The sequence below is a fragment of the Aphelocoma coerulescens genome, chromosome 9 (assembly GCF_041296385.1).
Source record: "Aphelocoma coerulescens isolate FSJ_1873_10779 chromosome 9, UR_Acoe_1.0, whole genome shotgun sequence".
NCBI classification, from domain to species: Eukaryota; Metazoa; Chordata; class Aves; order Passeriformes; family Corvidae; genus Aphelocoma; species Aphelocoma coerulescens.
The window spans coordinates 19,878,958-19,905,552 of record NC_091023.1 but is presented as its reverse complement, the minus strand read 5'-3'; the positions used below and the strand labels follow the sequence as shown (position 1 = coordinate 19,905,552).

The 26,595-nt window shown below is 41.0% G+C and overlaps 2 protein-coding genes across 4 annotated transcripts in view; one reads left to right on the top strand and one right to left on the bottom strand.

The window, feature by feature from the left end:
- The window catches only part of USP13 (ubiquitin specific peptidase 13), a 50,650-nt gene extending 39,967 nt beyond the window's left edge, over positions 1 to 10,683 (top strand). Inside the window, exons 15-21 of the mRNA XM_069025003.1 lie at positions 164 to 286; positions 1,682 to 1,708; positions 2,429 to 2,572; positions 3,543 to 3,709; positions 4,217 to 4,379; positions 5,957 to 6,041; positions 6,667 to 10,683. Of these exons, the coding sequence (XP_068881104.1) occupies positions 164 to 286; positions 1,682 to 1,708; positions 2,429 to 2,572; positions 3,543 to 3,709; positions 4,217 to 4,379; positions 5,957 to 6,041; positions 6,667 to 6,760 (803 nt within the window). The 3' untranslated portion in view covers positions 6,761 to 10,683. The remainder of the gene's footprint in view (positions 1 to 163; positions 287 to 1,681; positions 1,709 to 2,428; positions 2,573 to 3,542; positions 3,710 to 4,216; positions 4,380 to 5,956; positions 6,042 to 6,666) is intronic.
- Positions 10,684 to 19,058: 8,375 nt separating this feature from the next.
- PEX5L (peroxisomal biogenesis factor 5 like) overlaps positions 19,059 to 26,595 on the bottom strand; it is a 34,302-nt gene continuing 26,765 nt past the window's right edge. For all 3 annotated transcript variants that reach the window (XM_069024192.1, XM_069024193.1, XM_069024194.1), the window contains 7 exons: positions 24,824 to 24,940; positions 23,752 to 23,895; positions 22,853 to 22,923; positions 21,895 to 22,092; positions 20,426 to 20,591; positions 19,900 to 20,057; positions 19,059 to 19,264 (listed from right to left, as the gene is read on the bottom strand). In XM_069024192.1, coding sequence (XP_068880293.1) covers positions 19,060 to 19,264; positions 19,900 to 20,057; positions 20,426 to 20,591; positions 21,895 to 22,092; positions 22,853 to 22,923; positions 23,752 to 23,895; positions 24,824 to 24,940 — 1,059 coding nt within the window. In that variant the 3' untranslated portion in view covers position 19,059. The remainder of the gene's footprint in view (positions 19,265 to 19,899; positions 20,058 to 20,425; positions 20,592 to 21,894; positions 22,093 to 22,852; positions 22,924 to 23,751; positions 23,896 to 24,823; positions 24,941 to 26,595) is intronic.

The window sequence follows — 26,595 nt, the reverse complement described above, 5'->3', positions numbered from 1 at the left end:
TTGTGCTTTAGCATTCCAAATTTCACAAAGAACTCTTTTCAGAAGGAGAATCCTGGCTGTTCCTGTACCTTGAGTACCAGAGTTCCCTCTCTGAAGGGGTAAGTTGCACCATAAGGTAGTTTTGCTGGCTGCAGAAGCTTAGCTTATTTCTCTGCTTTTGTAGATGTTTCTATAGACATGCCAGATTTCCTGGATATCAGCCACCTTCGGGCCAGGGGGCTCCAGCCGGGAGAAGAGGAACTCCCAGACATTGCTCCTCCCATTGTCATTCCTGATGACCCAAAAGGTATTTACTGACTTATTCTCCCCTTTCCTCTTAGCACACAGGGATCGTCTTTAATCTTCACCATTTGGAGCTATGAACAAAAAACCAGCTCTGTATTTCTGTAATTGAAGATTGCTACAACACCCCACAGCCTTTTTTTCTCCCTACTGGACAACCCTAGTTCTTCCAGCTTTTCTGTTTTCGGGACTTATTGTAGAATCACAGACTGTTTTGGGTTGGAAGGGATCTTAAAGATCATCTAGTTCCAACCCCCTTGCCATGGGCAGGGACACCTTTCCCTAGGAGGTTTGATAGTTGATGTTGTTGTCCTTGACTCTCTCCAGTGAACCTTCAGTGGGTGCCCATGACTCCCTTGCAGTAAAGTCACTGTGCACTTCCCAGGTCCAGCACTGTACAACAATACTTAAGGCACAAAAGCTTTCCAGGCATTGAGTAAGAATCTAAATTTTATTCATTTTTAAAATACAAGAATTGTTAGGCCCTAGCAGCTGTGCCTGCATGCACAGTCCTCTTCTCTGCATGTACATGGGCTGCACAGCCCATTGAAAAAGGCTCTGTCTCAAGGAGATGATGGCAAACAGCTGACTATAGTATTTGTAGAGCAGAAAGAAAGAGGAGTGATTAACATGCTATGCTGCGCTTTTTTCCTTAAGTACTGTTTTTTTATGCTAAAGTTCAGAAAAAAGAATATTAAATATCCTCCTTCTTTATTCCCTGGGTTTCCCTGGAGAATAAAATGGTTTGTAGCAAGTAAAATCATGTTTTTTATGGTGTGACCTTAGACCCAGGTGGTTACACTTTCCTCCAGACAACTGAAGTTTGACTGCCTCAGCATTAATATGAAGCCAGTAATGCAACTGCTCTCGTGACATGATTGCCCCATTTGCTTGGATATTTATGATAGTGGTGGCATAATACCATGCTGTATGCATGTGAAAGACAGCTACTACCTGAAATTGTGTGCAGAGTAAGGATATGACAGAATTCAATTCTCTAAAGGTCTTAATTTCATCCCTTATCTATATAAGTTCCTCACAAAGGCCTGTTCCTTCTTACCGTCTTGCTGAATGGACTGACCTAGTTTTAGTGTAAATGCATGGGTGATGGCACTTTATTTTTAACAGATTCTTGCTTAGGTCAGCCATCAGCTTTATTTCCTACTGGTTTATAGTACTAGTGACACTTTGCTCTGAGCTGAGTTATGGAAAAAAATTACTGAGCAGAAACATCCCTGCTCTAATTCATGGCAAAAACATCAGGGAAGTAAGGATGAAACTGCCCTGTCTCCATGAGGTCAAATATTTCTGTGAGTTTAAAAATATGGAATTGTTTTACCCATATGGATCTACTTAACCTTCATAGAAGTCCTGTTTTTTTTCCATTGTTAATTTTCAGATCGCATGACGAACCATTTTGTGGAGTGTACGTATCTCATTTTTCTACTGCTTAAAATATTGCTATGCTTTTGCTTAGCTAATGGCTTCTCTGTCCTCACAGAGATGCATGAAGCCTTGCCCTGCATGCTCACAAACAAAGCTGATTTCAGTGCTTGTTCAATGTTTACTTCCATGTGTGCAGGACTCTCTTAAGGAGTCAGCGTAGCCAGGATATGAGCTGCTCCTCTACCTGCTGCTCCTCAGGAGGTTCTTGCAGTTCTGGGGGTCACAACCACTTGATCCTGGCTTCCTCTGGACTCTGACCTCATGTAAAGCTGTCAGGCACTGTCATTCAGAGGCTGCCAGATCTGGCAGCTGTTGTTTCTCAAACCTGCAAGATCCTGCCTCTGAGAGATGCTTGGTTTTGGCTGCTATCTCTAGCTGAGCTCAGCACCTGACTTCCTCACCCCTTGAAATCCACTGCTGAGGTTTTTTAAAATAAATAAAGTACCATAGGAATTCATCAAGACTTAATGATATATGTGGGGATCTATGTCTTTACTAAGACAGAAGATTATCAGTAAGTCCAGAACAACTACTGTAATGCTTTGTACAAGGCTGTTTTCTGATGACTGTGGGTTTATTGAAGTACTAAACCAAATCCGAGCAATATGTACTGTAATATATGGCAGCATGGGTAACAATAAAAAATATTATACAATGGATGAAATTAGACTTTCATATTTTAGAAGGTCCTTTCTTGTAGCCCTAGATATTGATGAGTCTTCAGTTATGCAGCTGGCAGAGATGGGCTTTCCTTTGGAAGCATGTCGGAAGGCTGTGTACTACACAGGCAACCTGGGTGCTGAAGTTGCTTTCAACTGGATCATTGCACACATGGAAGAACCAGGTCAGTGACTGGAAGGTGTAAGTTAAACTCAGCTCCTGGTTGTGGATTTTGGCAGTCAGTAGAAATTTTATAATGTGTGACAGAGAAACAACGGCCCCCCTTCCCCACCTGGGAAACCTGGAGGTGTGAGTGAATTTTCCTAAGCTGCTCCTGGGATGTGCAGATCTTGACCATTATGTGGTATCCTCTGCCTAGAAGAAGACAACAAACTAAGCTACACCAGAAGTCCTGTCCTCACCACTGGTGTGGGCCAGCTCTGTTTCCACCCTTTGGCTAGGTCCGTGCTGCTAAGGGGGAAGCTGACTTGGGACCAAGTGTAAGTACAAAGAATCCTGTGGTCTGGATGCTTTTCTTCCATATCAGCCTTCTCTAGCTCAGGCTGGAGCATTCATGCCATACTTGGGCTGTCTAGTGATGGACAGGGCTGCTAGATGTTCTCCACTTCCTGTGTTTTCATCCGTGCAAAGTTTGGACTCATGATTCAGCACTGAGTGCACCTGAGTACTCCCTTGCCAGAAAACTCCAGATTTGGTTGAATTCATGCTTCACCATGGGCTTTTGTGTTGCTTGTGTAAATGGGGAATGAGTTTCACTTGGACTAGCTGACATTTTCAGATATGGAGTCAGTTCATTTTACATCTATGCACTGGGTTGTCTATTATCCTGGTTCCGTCATTGTTTCCATACCAATCTTTGCTGCTTTCCTGCAGTTTCACTCCTGCAACATGCCAAGTTATTCCAGTCTGCTCAGTATGAGCATGTGGACCTGTATATTTTGTAAAGTGCCCATTCATTTTGTTGTTTTTAAGGCTTTCCACACATCTAAGTCTGAATTTAGATGCCAGTGAAATGAACTTATGTTGATTTCAGGACTGCTTTTGAGGTGTGTGTGTTGTTTGTTTGTGTTTGTTTTTGACTTTCCAGTTCAGTGAGGCAAAAGAAGGAACTGATGAATGTTTGTTTGTTCCAGACTTCGCTGAGCCATTGGTCATACCTGCATTTGGAGAAGTTGCTTCCAGTGGGGCAGCTGCTTTAGGAGCTGTAGGGCTAGATAACCAGCCTCCTGAAGAGATGGTTGCAATTATCATTTCCATGGGATTCCAAAGGAATCTAGCGATTCAGGCACTGAAGGCAACAGTGAGTTTGTGGGTTATTGGTGGCACTGGGGTTTTGTTTCATGTTCTGTGCTTTGTGCATGCACGTGCTCAGATGCCTTTGAAATCTGTCTAAAAGTCCAGTTAGTGGATGATGAGCCTGGAACTATCCTGGCGAAGTGTGGGATGCCTGACTTCTCTGTGGTGGGGAAGGTGGTTTGTGTGTTTCACTGGAATGTTAAAGTGTGGAAGACAGTGAAGAAAACTTGCCTGCTTTTACTACCTGTTGAAAAATAACCTGGATGCTTAGAGACTGTGTGTCTGCAAGATGAGAACATGAGGCAGTGGGCCTTAGCTGTGGGATTATTTCTTTTCCATCTGTCAAGCTTTTGCAGTCTGTTTGCTGAATACTATTTTCCAGGGGGACAGAGGTATCTTACAAGTTTTAAGTGCTGTTAACACGATCCTTACACTGTTCAAAGGCTGATGAGTGGCAACATGATGTTAGAGAGTATATTAAAGGCTGCCCTTTTGATTGTGTGACTGGCAGAACAATAACTTGGAGCGTGCACTGGAGTGGATCTTCAGCCACCCTGACCCTGAGGAAGAGAGTGACCCTGCTTTGGACACAGTGGATATGGAGAACAATGCTAATGCCAATATCCTTGCAGAGACAGGGTCAGAGGGACCCAGGATCAAAGATGGGCCTGGAAGTAAGTTCTGCTTCAGCTTAGACCTGGTTGTCATTTTGTTGCGTCACACCCACCATGTTCACAGAGCTCCTTCCTGTTTAGAAAGTAGTTATTGTGGGGTTTTTTGGATATGATCCAGACAATTTACTTCCAGTCTTGTTTCTGGGGCTGAATCCAGCTCTGTGGGCTGCTGAGTTCTGTGGGCCATGTTTGCTCAGGAAACTCTTTCCTTGGACTCACTGAATAACCCAAGTCCAAAGTTCCTTGCTACCAGAGCATATAAGCCTCTCCTGGCCTAGGTTTACTTTTTGTTCTGTTGCTATAAGTTAAAAAGACAAAGAAAAGCTAGAATGTTTAAATCTTCAGAGCATCCTAAAGACAACGCTGCTGTTACAGACCACCTGAGTTTCTGTCCTGTGGTCTGCTGGGGAATTTGATAATCCCTTTAACCAAGTTCCTTATTCACAATATGACAGGTATAGTCGGTGCATGTTTTGGTTTTTTTTGGTTGAGATTCTCTGTCATACTGCTGCTAAATAAACCACAAGATGGGGCTAATGTACAGCAGGCAAAGTTGAGAAGTAGGCAAAGAACCTCCTGGGGGTGTCACAGCACTGGAGTACAAAGCTCAGTGGCAGTGCTAAGGATATCAGAAAGCTTTTAGAAGGGTCTTTGGTGCCCAGTTCTAATAACTGTAGTATGTTCTAAACTTCTACCTCTGATCTTGAATGTAAAGGTCTTAGGAAAAAAATTAACAGACAATTTGATTTCTCTGTCTGTGGTTGCTACTGTGACATTAACAGTACCAACCTTAAGTCCTTTGGAGACATGGGAAACACTGATTATCGTTAGGTTAACAAAACCCCCGAACTTGGAATAATTATTTTTTGTGGTACTTAGCCTTCATAGACTGAGACCCTTTACTGAGAGCCTGAAATCCTGGTAATCAACATGATTCTGTAAAATAGCTCCAGAAAGCCCTCTCCACCAAAATCCAGGCCCACATCCTTATGCAATATCGTGAAAGAAGGTACCCTTTTCCTTTTAGTGCTAATTCGGGTGAATGGCATGAATGGCTGGGGATCAAGAACCAGTGCTGAGTTCTCCAGAGACTTTAAGCACAAAAATTGTCCTTGTGTTAAAGGAAGAGCTTTCTTTCCTGTCCTCTCTTTTACGGGCTGCTGAAATACAAACTTCTGGGTTGTCTTGGTTTATAGGGGGTCTGTGATCACATCTATAGGCATAGCTAATTTGTGTGCAGAATGAGCTCCCTGTTTGGCACTTTCTGTGGTGCTCTCTGTGAATTGGGAATGAATCTGCTAGTTTTTTCCTAGTAGGGGCTGTGATCACAGCCCTTCTGTGTGTGCACAGGTCTGTGTGAGTTTGATTTGGATTGGTTTGATGTTTGACAGTGAATCTGACCACTAGTTAAATTTGGAACATGCTGCAGTGTTAACAGAAACTGAGTTTGGGGATGCAGAGTCTGAGCTAGGAGTGCTTAGCTGCTTCTCCAGTATTAGAAAGAACATTTCCCCTGGAGTCATATTGCAGTGTTAGCAGTAAAGGACTCAGGGTGCCATTTATGCTTCTTAAAACAGGATATGAGCTGTTTGGGTTCATCAGCCACATGGGAACATCCACAATGAGTGGCCACTACGTTTGTCATCTCAGAAAGGAAGGAAGGTGAGTGCAGCTGGGAGAGACACCTGGCATGAGCAAATGTTTGATTTGAAGCATCTGTACAGAGCAGAGCATGCTCATGGCAGACAGCACGGGCTGTTACCATCTGTAGGTTTCCCACCAAAAAAATGAAAATTGTCACAGATATGATGAGTCAGTTCTGATCCCACTGAAGTCTGTGGTGAAATGTACCACTGGCTCTCCTGTGCTTGCCATTCCAAATCTCTGTTCAGTTTGGGGCATTGGTTCTGCATCTGCCGTAGTTTATCTGACCTCTCCCCAACTTCCTTTTGTTGCCCATCAGTAGAAACCTGTGGAACTATGGGCTGATACTGGTGTTGCTGGTACTGTGGTGCTGATCTTGGCTGTGATGTTTTTATATGCTCACATTATTTGACATTGGGAATTCCTGATTTTCCTTCATTTGGGCTGTAACTACACATGCCTCTGCACATCCCTCCTTTTCAATTCCTGACTCTGCCAGTAAACCTGGTTCGGCTATTTCTCTGATCCTTTGTTTTCATTGCAGTGCCTAATTTTAGATTTTAAGCTCTTTGAAGTTTGGGTCTGAGAACCTGTGATGATTTTTATACACATGGAATGTAATCAGTCCTGTTTTTCCTTTCAGATGGGTGATCTACAACGACCTTAGAGTCTGTGCCTCAGAACGACCTCCCAAAGACCTGGGCTACATTTATTTTTACCACAGGATACCAAGTTAGGCCTCAAATCTATCACCTGGCCTTAAGAAGCCATAAGCCTTTTTAACCTGCCCAAAAAAGCGTACAATAAAAATCTAAACCCAACAAAAGACCCCTAACCCTTGGACTGCCAAAAAGCAAAGGAAAACATGGGATGTTTATAGTGTATTTAAAAACAATCATTTGATGCCGCCTTAAGTGTTAGACGGAAGATTTCTATTAGGTGCTCTATAGGACATTGTTTTAAATTTATACACCTTACAGGCCACGTGGATTTCTGGTGGAGTTTGCAGCTAGTGTGTGGAGAATATGGAAGCTTCAGTGTTGAGCAAAAATAGCCCAGTTCAGCCCAGCTCCTGCCTGTTCTGTCCATGCATCCTTTGAAGACCACAAACAAATCTTTGTCTTTGGTAACTGGGAGCCAGTGTTTCCATCCAGAGTCCAGACCATTCAGAGAAATCATTTGAAAGGAGGGGGTTTGTGGCTGTTCTTCAAAGCAGAATGTCTTGTTTCAGAGATTATTTTCAGCACAGTGAGAAAAGTCAGCTGAAGTTGTACAGTTGTTCAGTGGTACAGTGTCTTGATTTCACTTTTCCATGCAAAAGCCTAAGAGACTAATGGAGACAGGAGCAATCTCCTGTCAGTGCCCTGTACATTTTTTGCCAAAGAGAAATTTTATTTTTGCAGACATAGGTCTCTTCATCTTTACTTGAATGTTTATTTTGCAAGTTCTTCCAACAGATTCAGGATTACAGATGGCTAAAAGCAGCAGAATTTCTGACTATGAAATTAAATGCACACCCTCAGGAAAGGCAAGGGTATTATTTAAATTTTGCTTTCTTATGGGGGTGGTAAAGAAGGATTTAATGTCCCATTATATTTATGTCAGGGAAATTTGTATCTAGACCACTCATATGCCATCTGAAATCAACTTCCTGACAAAGTACTCGCAGTGCAATCCTGCTTTCTGCTAAAGATTGCTTAAATACTGACTTTCATATCTGAGTGGAGGAAATTGCTTAGTGAATGTGCTGATTTATTGATTTACCCCTCTCTCCCTCCCTTAAAAAAACAAACCAAAACAACAACAACCAACAAGTACAAAAAACAAACAACAAAAAAAACCCTTGAACTGGTATTTCCAGTTTCTTTAAACTTGCAAATGCACCAATAATCTGATCTCTTCGACAGCCACCTTCTAAAAGGTGTTTGATATCTCTGGCAGGGATGATGGGGTGGGTAGGCAGGGGCTGGCCTTTCCTGTCTTTTTTTTTTTTTTTTTTTGGTGTTATTTAAGTGTTTTCCACAGGTGAGAATACATATGTGGATTTTAAAATTATATTTGAAAACAGTCATTGTAGAAAAATTACAATGGTGAGTGCAAAACCTTTCATGATTCCGAAAAAAAGAACAAACCCAAAGGTTCACAGTGTTGGACACTGCTTAGAAGCTGTTGCTGGAGTTGCCTTGTACAATGTTACCAAGCCTTCAAAATAAATTGCAACAGTAAAAAAAAAAAAAATCCCTTTTTGCCAAGTGCAGAAGAGCCAGAGTGGTGTCATTACATTTTATATGCAGTTAGTGCCTGCAAGATAAATAGCAAAATTCAAGCAGCTACACACTACAGAAGAGAACCCAAATCAAACACCTGGTTATGAGAAGGGCATTTTAGTTTTTTGCAGTGTCTGGGGAAAAATAATTCTCCCTCTGGTCATAAAGCCTCACGCAGAGCCAAAATCACTGTTGATATTTTAATCAGGTTTTGATCTTAAAATATTGTGAGAGAAATTCCAGTGCAATAATTCTGTAGAGTGTAAAGGTGTGTAATTGCTGGGAAAGCTCCCTGCACGTAGTGCTCTTATTGACACATTAGTGCAGTGTCCTAGAACATTAATAAGTGGTCCCTGTGAGATTCAGCTGCCTTGTAATTATTGAGCCCCGAGTTCTGGATGAAATAAAAGCTGCCAGTAATTTCTTTCCTTCTACCAGATTTTGGATATTTGAGGACTTCACCAGAAAGTGGCAGGTTTGAAAATGGGATCAGCGAATTATGCAGTGATACATCTTCTATTTAAAGTGAAAGAGCAAAACTTCTATATATCTGTGGTTTTTTTAAATTCTGGCAGTAGAAAAAGAAGAAAAGGCCTTTTTTTACCCCTTTCCTTTAGTTTTTAAATTTTTTTTTAAATTCCCAAGATATTCCAAGGAAATTCAACACAACAGCTTCCCTCTTGCCTCGTGAACTTTAAGGGCTATTTATAAACTACCAACATCTGGTGGCTGCCGCCTTTTTATTTAGAAATGTTGGGTAAATAAAGGCCAACAGAGTAACTCCCATGTTCATTATCCAGCTGGAAGCATGGCTGGTCTCCTAGGATCAAGGATGGAGCTGGAATCTCACAAACTATTTGGTGCATCCCAGCGGGGGGGCTGCCTGGTCTCGGGAGGCACACTTGGAAGGTGATAAACTGGAAGTGGTGGTTGAAAGGGGAGGGCCCTTGGCTGGCTGTGGTGAATGAATTGGAGCAGCTCAGATCCTGGAGTTCTTTTCTGTTCATCACTTCTGTGTTTTGCCTGCCCAAACCAAAGTTAGTCAGGAGTGCAGGGAGCAGTTTAGGGAAAGGACTACAGGTTTTCTAAAATTTAGCAGTTAAAAATATGTTAGAAGTTCTTCAGTCAGGTGCTTGAGGAACTACTTTATTCTCTCCCAAAACAGTGACCTCCCTCCTTTTTTCAAGTGACTGGTTAAGTCGTCTCCCTTTTGTGATGGGTTTTGTGTGAAAGCTTCATGAACCTGGAGGAGCAGGATGTAAACTCCTGACTCCTCAGCCTAATGTGGGGGAGGGGAGTTTTGATGGGTTTTGTTTTTTTTTAAACTTCAGCATTGCAGAAGCCCCACTCAAACAGACTGTACTGAAGAGAAGACTGATCTTCCAGGCTGTGCCTGCTACAATCTGAATGTGCTGAATCGTGCCAGGCCAGGTCTGAGGGCACAGCCTGGGCACACTCCCTGTGTCTGGGTGCTGGAGGAGCTGCTGGGGCTTGGTGAGCTGGGAGCTTCTTGATAAAAAGGAATGGAGGAAAAAGAATCACTGTGAGCTATTTGAGACAATCTAACCTGAGAATTATGGCAAGCCAGGAGCTGGCAGTAAATAATGCTCTTATTTCTCAGACTTACTTTTACTTTTTTGTATATTACATTTAGGTTAGGAGATAGGAAGGAAGAAAAACGAGTCAACTTTTCCTTGATTTCCTCTTCTCTCATTCCTGGCAGCATGCTGGATCCAGTAGACTCCTCATTCTGAGACACAATCTCCAGTCTCGAAAACACATGTAGACACAAACTCCTATTTAATCTTCCTAGCTAAAATATAATTAGGATAAAAAATAATTTATTCAGAGCTGTGGTTTTAAAACAAATGTAGATGTTCCTGAGCTCCAATCACTTGTAACTCTACTGGGTTCAGTGCCATTGACTCTGACTGACTTTGGTGTAAGTGAAACCAACATCAGCCCACTTCTTTGACTCAGGCAGCCTCCACCAGGTCACAACACACATTCAGAGAGTAGATGCATCCAGAACTCATTAGATTTCTTTAGAAACCTCTCCAATTGATTCCTGTTGTTCTCCATCCTGGCAGCAGCCATTTTTATCTTTGCTGTTTTTTCATACATTGGAAGTCTATGCAAAATATGTAACTGGACATTTTATTGTTTTCCCTGTCGCCCTTCCTACCTTAATGGCTGAGATTGGTGTCTGATTTCTACTCACTCTTCAGTGGTTTTACTGTTGTATCCTGGAAGTGTCTGTCCTGGTTTACTTTGCACCATTCAGAGTTGTTTGCTTGAAGCACTGTTAACTTTCTGGAGAGTATTTGTCTGAGATGAGAAAGGCTGTGAATGACGTTGTTGCAACTGTTTTAAATTAAAAAGAAATATTCTCACATCTGGTGACTGTGTGGATTCTTGCTTCTTTATTCCTGTCTGAACTGAAGAGGAATAGACAGAATGTGTTTTGATGCTGCCTCTCACTCTTTGTGGTAACATTTGGTGTTTTACTTGAAAAAACCCTGCACAGGGAACAGAGAGGTTTGTGAGAGTCTCGATTTCTTGTGACTCTTGGCATGTCTGTGGATTTAAAAAAATAAAATCCCCGAGCCCTGAGTGGTTATACAACATGGCAAAAAATAGAAAACAGGTCTTAAGTTAGATTGGTTTGTTTGTTTTTAACTTTTAGGCATGTTGATGTTCTTTGATCACAAGAGTTGGCAATGTTTGTGTGGAATAGTGCTGTCATTTCACCCCAAATTTCTGCTTTATCACAGTCTGTAATTCCTCATATTCACTTAGAAATTTCTTCTGCTGCTCAGTAAAGGAGAAGTCTGTTTTCCTCATGTGTAAGGACTTCACATAGAAATGTGACTATTGGGACTCTGGTAGATGCAAGAGTAGGCTGAAAAAGAAGACTGAGGGATGACAACTTTTATCACAGGATTACAGGACCAGCAGCTGGAGGAGACGTAAGAGGTAAAGCTGCTGGGCTCAGTGACACTTCTTGACATAGAAGTAGAGGACATGTGATGTGTTGAATGATAAGAAATGTAGAGATGGTTCAGCTTCTGAAGTCTAAACTTAATGATCTGTTTTGATTTCTCTTCCATCACAGATATCCTTTGTGACCATGGCAACTCAAGACACACTGTTCACACTACTTGTGGCAACTGGAAGAGGTGGGAGAGTCACTCCCTGTACAAGCTAATGGGCTCTGTTCAGAATTTCCAGGAATTTCCTGTGCCTGCTAGCTTTTGCAGACTGTTTGTGGGAGGCAGTATTGGATAACTGACAAGTTACCACCCTCTGCTCCCCCTCACTGAAGTGGGAAGTAGCACCTTTGTGTCCCTCAGGTGTCCTACAAGCTTAACCCGAATAAGAGAAGCACTGACAGCCATGGTGGAAGACAAATGCCATAAAATTATTGCATACAGTTACTGCATGACTGATGTTTGGAGGGGGCGATTATGTTTTCAGATGTCTTTACCAGTGATTTTGAGCAGTTTTGTATGTGGATTTGGTACTGATGCTTTTCTCCCACTGTCTTTGGCTTTAGGACAACACTGCTGTGTTCCTGGTCTGGATTCCCTATGGAGCACACAGCTAAAGGACTTTCCTGCTGCTGCTTTGTCAGTGTGTTTGAGCAAAAAGGACTAAACTAACCTTAACATCTGCCAGCAAAACACACCCGTGTCAAGAGCCCACAATTAATTTCATCCTAACCTAAGGGTTAGCAGGGTTTTAGTGTCTGTTCCCTTTTGTTCCTTGGTGGAAGGTTCTGGTTAAAGCCATGGGCAGACAGTTGGTTTTTCTGACAGAGCCTTCCTTCTGCAGGCAAGCTGTGGCTTCTGTTTGTTTTTCTGGAGCAGCCCACATGTCCATGGAGAGAGTCCTGCTTTTTCCATAGCCCTGTGCTGTCACTGTCACAGCCCCTCGCTGGCTGTCAGCTTTTCTGTCCACAGCAGCACACAGAAATTTTTGTCCCTCATGTCTGTGCTTCTGTTGGTGTCTCACAGCAATAACACCGAGTAGGAATGACATCATCCTTGTCAGCACTTTCACCTCATCCCATGAAAGACAGAACTGAAAAACGCTGAGAGCCAACTCCTACGGTGGTATTTGGGGAATTGCTTGAGTAGGGATTTCAGTCACTGCATCTTGGCTTTGGTTTTCATAAAAGCTGTTTTGTGATATTACTGCTTCTGTTTTAACTATTGCATGGTCTTCAGAAAAAATGCTTACCTACTTTTTCCCTATTTTTCCTCATATGGGCTGTATGTGCAGAACCCTGTGGGCCAGGCCTCAGCTGGTATAAATTCCAGTTGTAAGTATAATTGATCAACATGCCGAAATAAAAATCAGTTCTAAAAATAACTCTGCCTCAGAGTAACAATGAATTTAGGAAAAATGAGAACAAAAGCATCTTTTGGACTTAGCTTTTTAGCAGAGAAGCACGTTCACTTTGTAAACAATAGGATAGAAGACCTCATTGAAGAAATCCTTTCAGTTGGAGACTTCTTTCAGTTCACGTAATTGAAGTCAAGACCATTTTCAAGTTGAAAAGAGATTTTGAAATATTTGAAGCCACAGACAAAGTTTATTTTTAAAACATATTTAAAAATTGCACAGTTATAAATACAGGTAAATAAATACAATTTAATATGTGGAAAAGAACCCAAGGAAGGCATGCTTCCATTACAGTACAAAAATACTACATTAAGTGTGGTGCTCTGCAAATAGTCATCTATGACCTTAATAAATTTAACACATCCAGTATGCACATCATTCTTGTTTGAGGAAATAGATTATTTTAAACAGCAGTGCAGGGAAACACCAAATTAAAGCATCAGTAAACTATAGGTCTGTGTTTGATATTATACACAGCTGATAATGCACTAAGCATACAGAGGCAGAGCTACCTGTAGTAAGAAACTGATCTTTTACCCCGTATGTTCTTACATTCAGATTCTTAATCTGGGTCAATATGAGCCTTTGTAAGGGAATGTAAACATTCAGGTGTCGGGCTGAGCTCCCACCTCGGCAGCGCTGCCAAGCCCTGCCCCTGCACTTCCCCACGGACACCAGGAGTTCAGGGAGCACTGGAAGTGTGTGCAGCAGCAGGGCTCTTCAGATGGCCCAGGTGAAAGTATCTGCCAACCCTATAATCACTTCTTTCCTATGTTGGCTTAAAAATAAAGCCAAAAGAACTGATGCAAGATTGCAAAGGTTTTCAAACAGTTTACAGCATATAGAAGAAGCCACACAGAATGCCTCTCAAAACTATATAGTTTTATTTTACTCTAGATATGTTATACTCTGATATATAAAATATATTTATAAATTTTTTTTATTTTTCTGAATTTACAATAGCTTACTGATATTAAAAAGGCTATTTAAATTAAAGGTTTAGCCAATGTTGATGGCATTCTGTAAATGTAGAAGGGGAAAAGAGATCAAAGCACATCAAGTCTTGACCATGCAAGCTTGCTCAATGGGCTGTCACATACTGCAAGCATTTGTAAAGTTACAGCATATTTCAGGAAAATTTAGATTCCTTCTGTCTCTTTCCCTTGTCTAATACTTGTTACTTTGTGGGCTGAGGCTCTGAAACTTCCCATGGATTCTCTGACATGCCTGTTTTTCGTTTTGCCTGCGTTTGTTCAAAGTGTCAGTGATGTCTTCATGCATGGCACTCCTGTTCTCTGATTTATTTCACCAGTCCAAAAACCAGTAGAACCATAATGAAGGAATCTGATTCTAGCCTAGGTAAGGTTTGAATAGTAGATAATACTGTATTGCATATCCACCATTTTTTTTTTTCACAACGTGCAGTGCATTTTGTCTTACCATTTTTGTGAATACTTGGTATATTATTAACATTTATTACATAAATTCACTGTACAGACTGCTAAGCTGACAACACTGGTGACCAGAAATCACATTTTTTCAACTGTGCAGGTAATTCATGCGAAAATAACTAATATGTCTCATTTTGCAGATGCATGTTTGGGCAAAAGAGATCTACAACCAATTTATGCTTTGCTCCATTTCTCACTGGCTCCAACAGACACTGATTTAGGCCTCAGGCTTTGGCTCTGCCAGTCATGGCAGCAGTTGTTATTTCTGCCATGGAGGCCTGTGCTCTGTGGATATTCCTAGGATACCTGGCTGTTCTGTGGTTGAGACTAGAGATGAAAATATGAAAATCCAAACAACCCAGCTTCACTGTGAAAGCTGTGAAGATTTAGCTTTTTAATTCTTGAGAGGGTACTAAAACATGTCTGCAAAAGCTGTTACTACAGATGTCTGTTATTAATTAAACACTTGAAGCAAACGTGAAACCCACAACACAAAGTGAATTCTAAGGATGGGATTTTAAAAGGGCTCTGCGTTTGGTCTAGCCTGTTCCAGATAATATGAACAACTCAGATTTGAGTTTGGCAGATGCAAAGGACTTTTAAAATATTCCACAGATGATATGAATCAACAGTTTAAGAATACCCTATGTGTGAGCCTTCTGCATGCATTGTGTAAACACATGCTCAGGTAGCATTGCTGCATGCTCGGGGTTAATATTGCATAGTGGTTACTGGTTAATGTAGTTGCATGCATTATTGTTGTGTGAGGTTTTGTGTCATTTGAACCTCCCCCTTGGTATTTTTACAAGTGCAGTGATTTATCAGATCATAAGAAATTACCACTAGATACAGATATGTTTATGTGTCTGCCTAAAAGTCAAATTGGTTCTTCAAGCTGACATAAACCAGTCTGCGGCCACGAGGCTCCTCAGTTTAAAGAGGTCAGCCAGAAATGAGCCTTTTGCCTTCATTGCAAAGCCTCACTCCCAAAACAATCCCTGTGATTGCCTGTTCAGCCTGTGCAGTGGTACCAGAGCCAGCCCTCTCCTGGGAATACGTGCATGGAAGCTGATCCTGCAAAGTGCTGAGCACTCTTGTGCAGACTCCAGGCTTACAGTGTTCAGCAGCTTGATGGATCAGGCTTCTAGGTCATAAGTATTCCTAAAGCTTTGCAGAGGACAAGGACCCCCAAGCTGGGGTTAGGAAAACATTCTTTTAATTGCATGAAATATAAAATAGAAAAAAAAAGACTCAAAAACTTGGAATCAGTTACCTGGCAGTGATAAATCACCTCTGGAAAAAGAGGAGTAACAAGAAAGGGCAACAGGGGTGGGACATGGTGATACACCATTGCAGCACTCTAATTGGGCCTCACCTAAGAGATGCTGTACAGCATCCTGAAATGTCTGAGTCTCTCCTCTGCTGAAATTGATAGTTAGGATGTGAAACTGCTTCCCTAGACCTGAGCAACCTCGTGTTTGTGTTACCTTCCTACCCTGGTGAGTGGTGCTCTCGCCCCTGCAGTGTGAGACAGTGACACCGCCCTGCTCCCAGGTAGTGCAAGGAATGCTATTTCCCATCTTCCTTCCTTGCATACCTGGGCAAGTCAGGGGTGGCAGGAGGCTTTGACTTGGTCGAGCTCCCAGGGAGTGCTGAGAACAGGACCCAGATTTGCTGTCTCTCACTCTCAGGCTCAATCTGCTACTGTTCAGCACCCGCCTTATTTATCCCACCTCATGCTTGGTTAGAAGCACAAGTAGATGAATTTTCTATTCAGGTTGTTAATATGCTGCAGCCTCCTCACATGTTTCCTCTTGCTGTTTCAGGCAAGAAGACAAACTTGCCCTGAATATTTAAGGAACGCCAAGAGGAGGTCAGCTCAAAGCTGATCTAATCCCGTCTGCTGCACTGGCAGTGCTCGGCGGAGGGGGCTAACAGAACATGATAAAGCCCAGGATCCTAAGGATCCTAAGGAAGTCCCAAGAGTTGCTGGGCCTGACCTGTTAGAGTGAGGTGACCTCAGTCTCCAGCCACTCTCCCACACTGACCAGGCCAGGAGTGTGTGAGATGTGTCACTGTCCCTATCTGCCTGCCCTGCTTTAGCCTTTCCCAGTGCCTCGGTCAGTGCCACGTGGTTGACTGGCCATAGGCTACCTACAACAGGAGAGAGCAGCTGGGATAATCTCCAAGGCTGTGCACCTCTTTGGACAGGCTTTGTAGCCCATGTCCTGTACAGCAGAGCTGAGATGGGCTGGGGGCTGAGCCTCCCCTGGGAAGGCAGAGTTCAGCCCTGGTGAGTTGTCTCAAGGTTGTACACACAACTCGTGCCAGTCCCATGGGTGTGGACATATATCAGCAGATAAATGTAGTTTTGAGAAGTGTATCCCAGGATAAATCAAAAGCTACCTACTCAGTCTGTTCTTTTTGGAGAGGCTTGGACTTGCATTAGGCTTTCCTAACAATTTCTGTGTTACTCATGTAGAGGCTGGAGAAGATGTTTAGTGAACTGCCATGAGAATCAACCTTTGTCATTCTGACTCTGAGAAGTCAATAACTTTTTATTTATTTTTTTAAAATTTTTAATTTGGAAGCTATGAAAATAATGTCCCTGAACAGCTAATTCCTCTGGGTTAGCACTGATTATCCTACACCACAGCACAAAGGATATTCTAGAAGAACTTGTGTGATGGCAGGGCATCAAGCAAAATCTAAGCACATATGCCTTTGCTTTACAGCCTCTTCTCAAAGCTGCCTCCCTTCTCTCTTATCACTTCCCAGATTCAATTGCACTGCACCTTCTGCTCTGCCTTATCAATAAAGAGCTGTCATCACACATCGCTGTCAAAGCAAAAGAGCAAACTGTTGTCAGCAGATATGCATACAGCAGCCCACTTAGCTAAAGTGACATTCCCAGGCAGCCCCATCCTTAGAGAAAGCTGCAGGAATCAGTTATGAAACACCTGATAGATAAACAGGAATATATGTGTAAACAATGAATTAATAAAGCACTCAAAAAAATTCTGTAGCTGTTTCAGCATCTCTATTCTGTGGGGGAGAGAGAGGGATAAGCCTTTTATTTTTCAAATGACAATTACTTTTATTTAACAACCTATAGATGGAGATTAGATGCAGTGATTACGCTGTCTTACATGGAATTTTCCTTTAAGTGGTGTCTCAAAATAACAGACAGCTGCAAGAAACTTTAGGTTTGTACTGGTGAAACTGTCCAACTCCCACAGAGCATCCTTCTCTGTGATCTGTGCAGTTGGATTTCTTTTTTTATCCCTCTGAGCTGGATTTTTCTTTTAATGTTGTTTATAGGAAATCTGCTATTTGTCCCACTTTAACACATTCCAGTAGCTACTCTGCACATTGAATTCCTGACCACAGATCAACACATATCATTACACTTTTTATCTCTCACTATTCAGGAAAAATATTTAAAATACCAGCAACTGAAAATCACCTCCTAAAAATTTCTCTTCCTTCTTTGATTGACGCATTCACCCTGAGCTAAATGTGTTTGATTGTAGCTGAATCAATCCATTCATCAGGGATTGGTACTGCCCCAACACTGCTCCCCATTCATCCAACCAGGGAAAATTAAGATGGTGTGTTTATACACACATTTGTAAGTAGCTACACATACTGGTGTTATCTAAGGATTTTCTCTGGTATCATGGAGGTCATGGAGACAACCATCAAGCCTTGGTCTCAATCCTACAAGCATTATATAGACCAATTTCTTCAGGGAAGGTTTTCCCTCAAGCATGGTCTTCAGGCAGTAACTCCTGTGAAGATTTTTCTTCATTTGCAATAAAGATCTGTAGCTTATTATGTTCTGAAATGACATCATTTGCATACAACATGTATGTGCATGCACATGCATGTATATGTGTTCTACCTGATGGATGCATATAATAATCTTTCTAGTTGTTAATGCAGTTTATACAGTATTTGCATTTTTAAACATAAGAATATTGAAAACCCTCTTGTTACATTTCAGGAAATGATATTTGGTCCTCTCTGCCAACAAGGCCATCCTGTACATTCCGTGGTTGGTAACTAAAATAGAAGCATAACACTATTTTACAAAAAGATTAAAGTGCATAAGTACACAGAAAGGTGCAGACCCTGCCATGAGCTCCTTCAGACTGTCCGAGATCAAGGACAGCTGGTTTGAGCAGCTACAATTCCAGTGCAAATTGCCCCTTCTGCTGGCAACACTTGGCTTCCACAAATGTACCTGGCCTCATCCCATAGCCCTCCATGGACAATGCTCCTCTTGACATTGCACATGGCTCATGAGCCTGCAGAACTGGGCCCAAATTACTCAAGGTACCTTTGGAAGCAAAAAATTGATTGCTGGCTAATGAAAATATTCAAAACCAAACACATCCTTTATACATGCATCTATTTTCAGAGCTGTGTTAAAAACGGACCTTGAGAAGATTTTTCATCAAAGAAACCAAAGGATAGGGAATCCCCACTGTGGGGCAAAGTGGTGTCAGCATAGTGCAATGAGCTACTAAGCAGGTTCCTTGGATGCACTGCTTGCCATTCTAATGTGCAATAACCATTATCTAGGTTTCTTCTCAAGATACTTTTCTTTTTACAGCTGTATGTATATAGAGAGATATAGCTTGCATGGGATGAAAATTCTTCAGAAATTGCTATTTCGTCTAGTTCAGGGCTTTGTCAGATTAGCCACAGCTCATTTCAATCCTTTGAGTTTGAATTTATTTACACTATTTTTGTGCTTTTGAACTTTTCCTTTATGAATAATGTCTGAAAGAATTCCCCTACTGATCTACAGTCATGATCTTTTGGAAAATGTGGTCATTTGGGGATGAGTAATAAAAAAGTTCTCTGTTTTCTAATACAATTTAATCAATTTTTGTATCCTTTTTATTACGGCTCTAGATTAAAAGCTCTTAAGAGAATGTCTAGATCACCCACGTTGGCAGCTTGAAATAGTTCTGGCTGGTCCATCATAGACAGAGCAATCCGAAGTGCTGCCCAAATATTGCCTGATAGTGCAGGGTGGGGAACCTGCTGTTGATTCCTGCTTTTTCTTTGCAAACTGAGAGCAGTGAGGAAATTGCTGACAGCCTCTCTGTAGGGAAGAAGAAGAAAGAAGCAAACAATATAATTTGCTTAACAGCTACAGGCAAACATTCTAAAGTTCCATGCCAGGCTCAAATATGTTATTTTACAATGCAGTTCATCAGTCTCTTTGTGTGTTCTTGTTTGATTTTCATTAAGCAGGAAGGAATGGCTTTTGGTAATGCAAAACTCAGGCTGACCAAATATTTGGGGGTACTGTCCTCATTGCAGCAACACTCCCCTTCATCTTCCCTGTCTTAACCTGACAGCTGGGACCCTGGAATATCACCTTCATTCCTGAAGGATGTACTGCAAGTGTTTTTAATGGCATGAACTACTTGAAGCAGTTTAACTGAAGTTTCACTTTTAAAGACAGGCTCTTATATTTTCTTTTACAAAAGCTCTGAAGCGCAGGACTAAGTTTAAATGAGAGAACAATCCCACTGATTATAAGAGTACTTGCACTTAGAGCTAAAAAAAATGCTTTTTAGTCCTTTGTGAAAAGTTATGACAACATTTTACAATAGCTGAGATTATGTAGCTATATTCTGATTATTTTTTTCTTAGATACCTCCAGCTTGAAAATGAATCTTCACTTGGCACTTGTGATGCCTGACTTTCTGTTTACACATTTTTCACACTCACCTGTATGCCCCTAGGTTGATGCAGCTTATCCCCAAGTTGTATCTGGACCTGATGAAGCCAGGTTGTATTTCCAAAGCTCGTGTGTAGGCCTCCACAGCTTCTTCGCTGCGATCCCCGTTTGCCAAGGTTGCCCCAAGGCGGTTCCATAACGTATAGTCCTGGTGAGAAAAGGAGTTTTCTACTGTAGGTGTCAAAAACCAGACATAATATCTCATTTTTGCCTGCAAAGGAAGGAGGTCTGCAGAAAATAATAGCATTGTATCTTAATTGACAAGGAATGTGAGGTTCTGACTCGTGATCACGGGCAAATTTATATATCTAATACCATTAATCAGCACACAGGTAGGAATTGGACATGTATAAATCTGCTTCTAAACAGGACTGTCTTGTAATTAACATTTCTATTTCAGGTCTTAAAATTTTAATGGCAGAAGTGACATCTCATTAATAATAGCCTGATCCAGACAGGAGAAAGGAAATGGCCTGTAAAACTAAATTTTTTAAAATGTAGAAGTATAAAATGTACCTCTGGTCGAACAGTTAAAGCAGCACTAAATGCATCTATTGCTCTGTTAAATTCTCCATTCAGGTGAAAAAGAACCCCAAGTCCCGTCTGCAGGTCGGGGTCTATCATATCACCATTCTGGTGAGCAGCCTCCAGGTACAAGTCCTTTACTTCTTCAAGTAATGAGCTAGACAAGGGTGAAAAATAATTTAAAGACCCATCATACAGTTATCTACAAATATTTCAATGTTGATTGCATAGCTGGAAATGAAAATTCTTGTAGTGGATTTATCAGAAGTGTTGTCCTCCTAAAATTTGTAAAGGAGCTTCTTCATCGTGGCAGGGGTTTACGCCAGGGTGCTGTTGTAAACTCACATCTGAAATAAAAAAAGTTCATCTATGAAATGAAGTCAAAGTACAGCCATGAACCCAAGTGGGATGACATGAAGGTTTTTTAAAACTATTCAAATTAGATGAGTTTCTCGGACATAAAAGAGTTCTTTACTGGCAAAAATAGTAGTATTCTTAAGAGGAATAGATAAGGGACCAGCCAAGACCCTCGAAGAAAGATGCCAAACATGACTTCTGTGCCCACTGTAGCTTCTTAAAACCTTTCCACTGACAGCACCAGATGTCAGCGGGATGAAGCCAAAGTAGAATAACACGCTTAGCAATTAAACAGAACTTGCATATTTTATTTTTGCTCATATGAAATTATCTTGTCAACCCAGGACTGGTAAGTGATAAGGGTAAAACATAAGGCCTGTCTTCAAAATGACAAGCAGATAGCCCGAGTTCTGTAAATCATGTTTATGCCTTTAATGACTTCATTATGCATCTCACAGTCCAGAGGTACTTGTTTATTGACCTCATGAAATCATGACGAAGGGCTGCCAACCCATGAATTTTTTTGTTATTTAAAATGGCTGAGGACAAATCAAATGGCTGTGTTGTCTCTTTGTTAGAACCAGAACAGCTTTTAAACAGGCAGATGCCACCTCTCAATATTCTCAGTGGACTGAGGCCACGTTGCACTGCAAAATGGCTCATTCCTGGATTCTAGTGGCTGGGCTGGGATATGGGAAAAATGGTGAACAGTAGGAAGAACACACACATGTAGAGCTGGATAAAGGCTTAGTATGGATGTGGAAGCAGCTGAAGGATGAGGTTGTAGGAAGTGGGAATACTGAAGCAGGAGACAGGGACAGAGGAAAGTGATGGGATTTGAGGGGAAGCATCCTTTTTTAACTGTTTTTTTGGACTTTTTGTTTTTTAGGGTTTTTTTTAACTTCCAGGGATGGCATAAAAGATAAAGCCTTCAGTCATTAAACCAAATGTTCTCTGTTGGTTTCCCTCTCCTGCTATTAGAGACATGTTCTTCCATCATAGGGAACAGGCTGGACTTCTACAGAGCAAGGGGACACAGCAGGCAACACCAGTCCTAGGGATATCACTAAAATTTCCACCATGAGGATTTCCACTGCAATTACCTTTCATCTGCTGTCTTAGACATCCTCCTGGTAAGTGCTGGGGACCCTTTTTTGCTTCTCACTATATACTTGTATTTTGGATTTTGCTTTATCCAGTTTCTCAGGGCTTGATAGGCTTCTTGTTGATGGCCAGTGTTGGTGTAACTCACAGCCAGGGCCATCAGAGCTTTTAGGTTGTTTGGCTGCAGTTCCAAGCACCTAGGCAGAAAATAAAAAATATATTGAGATATTTCTGCAGCCAAGCACAATGCTTGAATTGTTCCAAAATAATCCATATGAGGAAAATCACAGTCATCACTGTTGCTCTTTTGAAAACTTGGGATGAGCAAGCTCCTACATCAGGCAACCCCTTGGATTTCTATCCAGGTAAGCTAATAAGTGACATATAAGTTTGAGTATCCTTAGGTGAAATAACTTCATGGTTAACAGTGCTGATGCAATTGAATCAAATGGAAACACAAAAACCAATTACAGAAAGATAATAACAATGATGCTGATATTTTGGAGCTCACATTTCATGCACAAGAATTCTGTGATCTTCACATCTCTATCAACCTAAAAATCTTGGCAGTTTAGCATTCAGCAGCTGAAGGGAGCTCACTCCAATTAAGAAAACCTCTTCATTAAAGGACAGACTACAGAAAATATGCCAAGTGGATGGAATATAAAAAAGGCACTTCATTTGCATCATGCCTAACTCATATTTATTAGGCCATGTAAGTTTTCTTTGGTTCATGTACTTAAATTACTCCATGAAATATTGCACTTATTTAATAAAACAGAAATATTAATCACTAGTCATCCCTCTGAAGTCACTGGGAGTTTCGATATCTGTGCCAATGTTCTACTCAGCTAAATAAATGCTTCACATTCCAAGATAGGAATGGTACTAAATATCCCCAGGTCTCCATTAACCAGCACTCATCAGACCCCAGATTCAGGACTGATCTCCATCTACCTTTGGAGGGCCACGATGGCTGCCTGCTCATTCTCATTTTCTGCCTGTGTTATACCCAGGAACTGCCAGGCCTGCAAAAATAATCATCATTTAGTTTGTTAAATATATCCAACTGCAAACAGAGTTACAACTAATATCACTGTTAATCACAGAGGTGAGGAAAAGCAGCAGATCTGTCCAGCAGTAACCACAGATTTTTCTACAGTGTGCACACCAACAGTCCCAATCAAAGCAGTTCTGAATATCTTTGGGCCTAATAAATATTTATAGTCAATGAATGCATGGGTATTCTGTCAGTGTATGATCACATGCTGATTTCTTAAATTTGAGTTGCTGTACATTTTAAATTTTGCTACCATCTTATGGAAAATAGAGAAGAAGTATTATTAAGTTGTATATTATATATATATTAGGGGTTTCTAGGGAGTTTGGGATTCTCTGCTTTTTGAAATATGCTGTTTAATTTAATGTAGCAGTAGATTCAAAGAGCCCTAGATACTTACAGCACAAATATTTTTAATATTTCACAAAAAACAGACTTTAAATATAAACTCGTTGAAAACAGCAGCATTGAAGAAATTGATATAACTTTAAAAATTTTTTCAACAGTCTTGTTAAATCAACTTTTCAATAGTGGTGTTTACAAGATAGTTTGGAAGCATCAGGGTATGAAGGGAAGGTTTGAAATATTTCAAGCAACAATATTTCAAAACCAGATTCTCATTCTATGAAGAACTCATTTTTATCTATTTAAAGGCATACACTAATTCACAACCTTTAGAGTCCAATGTTTCAGTCAGTCATGACTAGCAAAGGCTTGAGCCCAGAATTCATTCCATCATTCCATGTTAATGGGAGTTCCCTTTTCCTTTGCCAGTACAAGGCACAGCAGTGAATACCTCTGCATCGTTGGGTTCCTGTAGAATTGCAGCCTCCAGGTATAAGATTGTAACAGGCAGGTCACCTTCTTTCATTTTTTTCAGTCCTTCCTCAAAAGCACCAGGCCAGTCTTTGAAGGGATTCTCAGTGTGGAAATAATAACCCTGGAGAAGAGAGATAATGGACCCGTGATGAACAACAAGTTGCAGGGAATGACAAGTCTAAAAAATGCAATGACTCACCATTTTCCAACTGGATGTAAACAACCTTTGTTCTGTGGAAATGGCACAAGCTGCCCATGGAATTTCAATGACAGAAAGTGTAAAAAGTCACATCACTGGACATTTATGTTTTGACTCTCTTTATTTTTACTTTAGCTCTGAAGTTATACTTACTGGTACTTAGGCTGGGCTCTCCATCAAAGGTAATGTCAACAACTCACAGTGCCTGCACTAACAGCAGAACTGAACCTCTGAGCCCAGGACATCCAATCTGATGGTAAAATACACACACCAAGCAGCTGAGTCCCTTCAGTGCTCACAACCTCATGGCTGCTCAGTTAAAATCCTGAAATCTTCAATTAACCTTCCAGATACAGAACAGTGTTGCAAGCACCTGAGTTTATTTTAGTATTCCTTTAAGTTTTATCTTTTTCTCTTGTCACTGCAGTGTGAAAGGTGTGTGCTAACATCAGCTCCATAATAGAAATCATATTAAAATATGGAGTGGAAGGAATGAAGAAGAGAGACAGAATCTCCATAACCCTTATCTTCAACAGTGTTTGAATGTGCCAGCCCAGGTAGTTTTATTTGGTGTTTTTCCTTAAGTTCCTGTCTTCAAAAGTGCCCATAATCCAGCAGTTTGCTTTGTGATCCTTTCAGCTGAATGCAGGCAGTGTGCAAGTCTAAATGGATTCTCACTGTGGTAAAGTCTTCTAAATCTGCCCCACTCACAGGCAATTAAAGAGGATGAGCTCTTTTGGGTAAAATCAGCTTCTGTGTCCAAAGAGTTTCCTTGGGTTCCCTGGAATAGCTGAGGCTCATCTCAAAGTTGCACAGGGGGGATGTACTGCAATAAAAAACTTGGTGTTACCTTCTCAATGGTCGAGATGGTGACTTGCCCCGGTGCTTCCTGGTTCTCTGAAATCCAGTTTCTGCGAGCCATTTCTTCCCATTCTGCTTGCATTTTATCCCAAAACTCTGTGTCAGACTGGAAGAAATGGGGGAAAAGAGAAAATGAACAACACAACTTTAAAACAAAGGGGTTTGTTTTTTAAAAAACTTTTAAATTTCTTTCTACCAGTGGTCTGAGTCTGTCAGTTTTGCTGAGTAGTATTAGTTCTATTAATAATCACACGGACTGAAATACTGCACCTCCTGTTTGGAATTCCATATAATTAAATTTCATCTCTTATACTGGAATGTATTTTGTCAACAGAAAACTCTTTATCTCAGAGGCAGTGTATGTCCTATTTGAAGCAGGATTTGCAGCAGCTTACACTCCATCTTATTGATGCTAACAGCAAATTGTTACATAAAATTTGAAGGCAATTAATGCTGCAAGTCCCTGGACAAAGAAAAGAAAGGAAAAAAAAAAGAAAAATCAACTCAGTGCATATGCAAAAGAAAAACAATAGATAAAACAGCTTGAAAGACAGCAAGCTTTGGTCACTTTGGTGTATTCAGCAGCATTTTCATCTATGAGAAAGAGAAATGCCAAGAGTGTTTGCATAAGGGATGTAATACAAATTGGGCTTTTTGACATAGTGGAGAAATGTTAATATTGCATTGTATACTCTGCTGGTGAGAGGAATCTACAAGTGATTATAAAACCATACAGTGAGATTAATATTCAGCTGAAAGATGAGGGAAAAATGCATGTACAAGGGAAACAGAAATTATGAAAACCAGACAAGATCTAGCACGACAAATGAGATTAGCAACGACCAGAAGGAAAGTGGCTACTAGAAAATGATGCCAAGAGATAGAAATAGAATTAAAGAAGGGGAGAATCCAAATTAAGGTGCTACTTTTTCAGCCTCCACACTAGTCATGGGACTCTGAAAAGGAGATCCAATGCAGAATATTTACAGAGCACTATAAGCCTTTCCAAAATTCTCCAGTTCCTACAAGGATATGGCCAGTGTTTCAGTGAACTGACAGCACTGGGGGCACAGTTTCTCAGCTTATTTATGTCAAAGACAACAGCACAAATAAATTTATTGGTGCTTAGACAGAACCATTTGAGAGCAAGGTGCTAACCAAAATTAATTGAAGTTTTATGAACTGGTCCAGATAGTTTTGTGTGAGTCTTTATTACAAGGCTGACAATTTTGCTACTGCTCCACATGTGCATGATTGAAGAAATAGAGCTTAGACTGTGATTTCATGGCTTGCTGCCTTAGGTGCTTGGAAAAAGGAAAGCATACTTTCTTCCTTTCAGGCAGAAATTTGGGATTGTCTGAATTCAGTCTTCAATTCAGGATTGTCTGAATCATGCAATTATCAGATTTGTGCAGGTATCTGCTATGTTCCTCTGTGGAAAAGGAAATAAATTGGGAATCATTCAGTCTTGGAGAGGAGATTTCACTCAAGGTAATAGAAGTGAACAGCCCCTGACCACTCTGTTACACCACTTCAGAATTTGCTCACATTCCAGACTTGAAGAAATTTCATTCTTATAAATAATTGTGAGACTGTGCTGAAATGTCCATTTAGGGTTTGAAAAGGCTGGGATAATGAATCAGATCACTCCCTCTTTAACACTTATTAGCCATGACCAGAGGCACTTGAATCCCTAAAAAGATCCTGTTCAACAGATGCTTCCATCAACTGCTTCTCATTCAGCTCAAATCTATGCTGCAC